The sequence below is a fragment of the Telmatherina bonti genome (assembly GCF_933228915.1).
Source record: "Telmatherina bonti genome assembly, chromosome: 16".
In the NCBI taxonomy this organism is placed as follows: domain Eukaryota; kingdom Metazoa; phylum Chordata; class Actinopteri; order Atheriniformes; family Telmatherinidae; genus Telmatherina; species Telmatherina bonti.
In genome coordinates, this window is record NC_136614.1 from 29,455,550 (window position 1) to 29,462,426 (window position 6,877).

Sequence of the window (6,877 nt, forward strand, 5' to 3'; positions counted from 1 at the left end):
GCAATATGCATTTTTTTTTATTGCTTTTAATATAAACTAGAGTATACATTACATTAAACGTTCAGCAATATTGTAAGATGAGTTGTGGAAAATGTGACACATTTATCTTGAACACCTGTTAAAGGCTTGTACCTAATAAAGGGGCTAATGATGGTAAGAGTCACAGAAATATAGCAGAGCTTGTCGTCAACATTCCTATAGTAAATAAAAACAGTGGATACAGTGCCTGCAACCCTTAATTGGACTAAGCAGTTCAACTGGCTGACTAATTGACTGGATACAGTGCTGCAGCCAATGAAAAGTGGGGAAAAGTTCTGTTTTCAAGTTGCTCAATATGACATCTTTCAACTGATAGCCTGACCAAAGTCTACCCTGCCTCTCCCTTCTGTGACCTTGCATTGGCGTGCACGGTTACGTTTTTATATTTGTATCTGGATCAAAGGCATGTTTTATCCCTTATAAAGGTTTTATTTGATCTGAAAGAACTAATTCTTTGGTAAATTGCATAAAAATGAAAACTAATGAAGACATTACTTCCTAAAAAGTGGCATATTCATTCTAAAAGAAAATGGTATGTTGATATTATTAACATAACTGGCTAAACCTGTGATAGGTTGGTCACCTGCCCAGAATGTACCAAGCTCCAGCCCCTCATTGGCCTGAACAGGATAAAGAAGCTAACTAAAATAAATGAATAAGTTAAAATTATTACTGTAAAACATCAAAAAAATTCCCATTTAGTGAAAAAGGTTTATGGATACTAAAGGAAAATCTTAACAAAATTCAGTTTATGTTTTGTTAAAGCTTATGAAAAATTCTAAAAGACATTTAACTTTAAGGGGAAATTTGTTTAAGGATTTGGCAAAAAACTTTTTGAGGAAGTTTAAACCTTTCTTCAAGAAAACCCAAAACAAGTAGAATAATCTCATATGAGCTGTAATACCTAGGAAAATCAAAATATTATGATGTTAATTTTCACGTTTTGAATGTTTTTCTATGTATATCAGTAAGGAATGCAGATATTTATTTATCTGCATTCAAATAAACATTATAATTTTGGTGAAAAATGGATTTTTTTTTTTTTTTTTTTACACCAGCTGATCACGGTCAGTTGGAGAAAAGTTTCATGACTGTTTCTGTATCACCTGACCTGTTGGCATCACACCAGGGCGTGATACCCTCTGGGCCATTTTTCTGACTCAGATGTGTTGTGCTGTACCAGCACAGACAGAGGGCAATGTACAACCCTGACGCTCAGCGATCTCTCAGCAGCTGGTGTCCATAGCAACCAGTGTTGTAAACAAGGCAAGTAGAGACAGGAGCTTAACAAGAGCAGAAAAGAAAAAAAAACAAAAAAAAAACAAACTGTAAAAGTGGAAGTCCCATTATTCCCATGTGGGGTATACATCTGAGATAAAAACACAAACGCACGCAATCTTGGCAAAAGGAAGTAAAACAAAACAAAACACAGGACTGCAAGAACAGTTTGTCCCTAGATTGTTCATCACGATACTTGGCAGAGGCAAAGGAATGACTGGAATTTAATGGAGACCCAAAGGAGATGCTTGAGCGGGTGACGTTATTTGATGTCAGACACTCTCACAGGGAGGCAGGGATGCAGTCGACCCACAGCCCCTCTGGGTGTGTACATGTGTGTCTGTTTGGTTTGTATTGTGTAATCTATACTATTAACCTGCAGAGGTGTGAATGCTTCATTGCACTTGGATACTGTTGCTATGTTTTTACCCAGCCTTCTTTTCACAGTTGCAGACAGTTGTGATCCTGGGATTTTTTCTTTTTTTAATTCTAAATGTTAGAAGAGCACAATCAAGTAGCTCTGTCATGCACCGCACAGTGCAACAAGGGGGAATTTCCTTTTTCAGATTGATGTGTTGCATGAAAAGATATGCAGGAAACTCACAACAGACATAAAAACAGAAATATTTTCAAATTCCAATAAAAAAATCCACAAGGAGTTTTTTCTTTTGTTTGTGTGTTTTGGGTTTATTTACAACAATGTTTTACAGGGTTAAAAAAAACAAAACAAAACAAAAAAACACCAAGGGATGTTTCTAAACATCCCTTTGTGGAAGATGCATATTGTCTCCAGGAGGAAACTTGGGAATATTTCCAAGTCTTTCCCCTACACAAAGTGCACAAAGTAAATTTACTTTGCAGTGTACACCTTCCCCTGTCTATCCCCTTGTCAGGAACATGCAGGCGGGTGGGTTTTTTCGTCATGTGTTTGTTCGTAACACATGATGAAAATTTGAGTTTATATATATATATATATATATATATATATATATATATATATATATATATTTTTTTTTTTTTTTTTTTTTTAATGCAATAGAGCAGCACTGATCATAACCAACATGTGAAATCGGGCTTATACATTTTGCAACACTGCATGTGTAGGAGCCTGCATTAATTGTAAAGTGATAATAAATATACACGCGCACATAAACACACACACACACATATCTATATATGAATGTGTTTAAGCAACTCCAGAATTTTAAATGAAATTAATTTCTTGTTATAATTAACATATCCTGTATTAGAGTATCCCAAAGTGTTGGAGACCACACAAAATGCTTTAATGAATGAAAAAAAAATGTGTAGAAGTACACATTTGCTAAAAAAAACACTGTTAAAATCCAAGACTGTTTCCTTTCTATCCCAATGCAAATTTTGCAGCACAATTCAGCTCTAATTAAAACTGTGAGGATATATTTAATATTTTCTGGTAAATCATGTGCACAAGAGAGCAACCTATACATAAAATGTAGGAAACGAAACACACTTGTTTTGGGATTTGTTTGCCTCATAATGTATATTACTGCAGTGGCATATTGATGATTTAAGGGGCTAATTGCCAACGTATATTTGGAAATGTTGGAAACTTGACTGTGCCTTTGAAAACGCATTCAAATTTGACTAAAAGTAAAAGAAAGGAAAATTATGCTGCTATTTGGTTAGCCCCTTGAAACACATAATTTCCCCTGTGCAGAAGGGAATTCTTCAAGAGCCAGTCAGGGGTTGTCTGCCTCTCATTCATGCCCATCATGTCTCATTCACTGAAATCACTAATGTCCCCTAACCTACACAGGTGAAAATAGGTGTCTAATAGGAAACTACAAAGTTTTCATTCTTAGTCTCTTTAGGGGGGGGATTTTTCTCACAAAAGCACAGGCCATATGTGATTTCCCTTCCTTTTCAAAGATAAGTAAGTTGGAAATCCCCACCGAGGCTCCGCCCCGAGAGCACAAAACCCAACGCGACTCCTCCGCCGCACGACTCTTCGCTGAACCTTCGGAGACAGACGGAGCTTCTAACCAGACAGTCGCCGAGCAAAACATGGACGTCTACAGAGTGCACAACCACAACCAAATGGATTATAACTTCGACAACATGGAGTCGAAGCACGGAAAGATGTCGGCTTGTCCCGATGATCGTTTGGACAGCGGCGTGGATTCCATGAACGAGGAGTTGGAGAAGCAAATTGGGGAGCTTAGCGTGACCGAGGATCTACCGAAGGACAACGAGCCTTGGAGAGAAGTGGTGACAGACGACGGTGACACGTAAGTGGGAGTTTTTTTTCTTTTACTACTGCAATTGCAGTTTTGTTTTTTGTTTTTTGGTGCGTAAACTAAGTAAAGCCAATCTTGAGTCGTGCGCATCAGAGCGCTGCGTAAAGTTGGAAAACATGTAGAAATAGGTCAAATCCTGCAGAAGCACGCAAGCAAACATCAACAAATTGCGCGAAAATACAAGGCTTTTAAAGTTATTTGTGGTATTTGGAAAAAGGGAGAAAAAAAAAAAGTTGTGCAGCCAAGCGCGTTCTCGTGTTCGTGTTTGTACTTCGACTGAGAACGCGCATTTTGGGCGGAGCTAAAGTCCGCTCTGCGCATTCAGGAAAGTCCCTGGCCTGCTGCCAGTATCTGATAAAGCATCAGATGTGTCAAGCCACAACTGGTGGAAATAACCCGACAAAACTCCATTCTTGCCAAACGTTCCAGTGCTCAGCCTTTGTTCTCTCTTACATGACTGGAACCACTTCCTCATGTGTGTGTGTGTGTGTATTTATTTAAAGCACTGTTTTAACTAAACCTTTTTTTTTTCTCTCCACCCCCTCCCTCCCTTGCAGGCTCCTTCACTTGGCCATCATTCATGAAGCAACAGAGCATGCCCTCCAGATAATCAAACTCTCCCACAACCACCCTTTCCTGAACATCCAGAACTACCAAAGACAGGTTATTATCAACATCATATCCTAGTGATATTCAAGTATATGGAAAGCTTGTGCAAATATGCACAAATGACCTTTAAAGTCACTATAACGTGTTATAAATGCATTGTCCACAGACTGCCCTCCACCTGGCAGTGATCATAGAGCAGCCCCTGTTGGTGGAGAAGCTGTTGAAAGCCGGCGCTGACCCTCTGTTGGCCGACTACAACGGGAACACGGCTCTCCACATCGCCTGCAAAAGAGGCTCCCTCGCCTGCTTCGGCGTCATCACCCAAAACTGCCAACACCACCTTACCTCCATTGTGTCCTTCCTTAACTACAGTGGTAAGTTTTGGGTTAAAATTGCACCCTTAAAGGCAAAGACTCGTGTTTCTTTTCAATTGGATTTGGTAACTGAGCTTTATTTATTCTCCCTCTCCTTCTCCAGGACATAACTGCCTCCACTTGGCCTGCATTGAAGGTTATATCTCTTTGGTGGAAAGTCTTGTTCAGCTGGGTGCAAACATCAATGCACAGGTAAGTTTCTTTACCACAGAAACTGATAATTATAATAATAAAATAAAAACAGGCAAGAAGATGAGGTGCATCGGTTTTATTCTTGCATCTAATATTTATTTTTAAAAAATGGGTTTCCCTGCAGGAGCCATGCAGTGGACGGACTGCTCTTCACCTGGCGGTGGATCTCCAGAACCTCACGCTGGTCCGCCGCCTCTTGGAGCTCGGCGCCGACGTAAACTGTTTGAACTACGGCGGCTTCGCGCCGTACCACCTCACCTACGGCCGTCAGAATGAGGAGATCCGCTGCCAGCTGTACGAGAGGACGGCGCAGAACTTGAGAGAACTGCCTGAAAGCGAATCCGAAATGAGCGACACGGAGGATCTGGACATGTCAGAGGACGAGGTCAGTGCTCATACTTCACAACAGAATTACTCTAGTACCATAAAATTTCATCCAGTCAGATCTTCCAAGTTCAAGTTTCTTAAAGTGTTTTGTTTTTCTCTTGTCTACAGCTGTATGACGATATAAAGTTTGGGAAGTAAAGGAACATCCTTCTTCTGGTGTGAACTTCAAGCTGCTAATGGGTTTGCCGAGCCATGGCTCCCAACAGGGGACAAATCAAGTCATAGCTTCCCCTCCGATCCCCGTCCAAGGTCCAGGTCCGCCAGTGCTGGCCCTGGGACTGCAAAGAAGAATGAAGATGGCCGTCCAGTCTGAACTGGCCAAGTCAAAATCCCTGAAAAACCACAAAAGCAAGACCGTGACCTTGAAACGGTCCTGCAACTGTTTAAATGTATATTACTGTGTACATATCAGATTACTGTAACATATTGTAAATAGAGATCTTATTTTTGTACCTACTGTAAATTTAAACACTATTAAGGAAAAAAAAAAATGTTCCAAATAAAGAGAAAAGGAGTTTATGAACATGAAGAGCTCTGACTTGTGTGTTTCCTGATCTGAGACAAGAGTTGAATTTCCCTCCGTGTAACTGTTGTGTTTTTTCCATACGGTAAAAGTAGTCACTTCTACATTAGTCAAAGTGATGACAGTCATTGACCAGACTTGCAAAAGACAGACCAAAGAAAAAAGTCAAACTCTGCCCGAAACAGTACGGGATTTCCTTTGTTGGGCGAGGCCACTGAGTCACCGCGCTGAAAGTCCCTGGGCGGCATAAGACGAACATAATGTGCTGAAACATTCCACCCAACCCTGCTGAACAGCAGCTAGAAGCTGACACCGACTATCAAGGAGGAAATATTTCATACGAATATGGGAAAATGTGCCTGATGGTTTGATTTACGGCTCCTGTAATGAGCGGGAAGCTGCTGGAGACTGGGAAGTACATTTCCCCACAAGCTGGAATCAGGACATTTTCTAAAGGGAAATTACTCAACCGTGGTTATATTTCACTGTTAAGAAGTAAACCTAAAGAAAACACGTGTACTTTACCTGTAGACTCACACGGGGATTACAAGATTTACAAAAAAAAACAAAACAAAAAAAAAACCCAAGGACCTTTGATCCAAAGATCCTCGTTGAATTTTGGATCAGAATAAGAAACTTGACGCTTTAAATTACTGCTGAGGCAAAAAAAAAAAAAGTCATGAAACTGAGCTGAAAGCTGAGAATGACTAGTTGACATGCTAACGTCACTTCTGCTCAGAGATGCAGAGCTGGAAATGGTCAATCGACACCTAACCTCTGTGTCAGCTGACTTTCCTTTTGCGAAGAGAAACTGTGTGATTTGTACGTTTCCGCTAAGTTGAAGCGACTTATTTCTGACACGCTCTTCGTGCTTAAAAGGTGTAGGAAATAAAAAGGAGGTCAAATGACAGTGTAGTAAAATAGACCTGCTCGCAGCACCTCAGCGTGTCATGTGATTGTAGCTCATTTACAGTCATGGCAGGAAGCTGAGAGGCAGAACTGTGCAGACGCTCAGCTCATGTTCCATCAGCAGCTTCCTCTGATGCTGAACTCATCGATGACATACGGATTATTTACAAACCTTGGATTAAAAAAATAAATAAATAAATACTAAAGGTGTGTGAAAAATCCAACAAATTCAACAGAAAAAGGAAGTTTTTTTTACTCCAAAAAGTTGTTTTTTTTTTATTGTTGAA

The 6,877-nt window shown here is 40.0% G+C and overlaps 1 protein-coding gene across 1 annotated transcript; it reads left to right on the top strand.

Annotated features, from left to right (window-relative positions):
• The first annotated feature begins 3,322 nt into the window (after nucleotides 1–3,322).
• LOC306767027 (NF-kappa-B inhibitor alpha-like) lies at nucleotides 3,323–5,667 on the top strand. The gene is made up of 6 exons (XM_079254925.1): nucleotides 3,323–3,587; nucleotides 4,154–4,259; nucleotides 4,372–4,579; nucleotides 4,683–4,771; nucleotides 4,896–5,156; nucleotides 5,267–5,667. The coding sequence occupies exons 1-6, from the start codon at nucleotides 3,364–3,366 to the stop codon at nucleotides 5,294–5,296; spliced, it is 918 nt and encodes a 305-aa protein (XP_079111051.1). The 5' UTR covers nucleotides 3,323–3,363; the 3' UTR covers nucleotides 5,297–5,667.
• The last annotated feature ends 1,210 nt before the right edge of the window (nucleotides 5,668–6,877 follow it).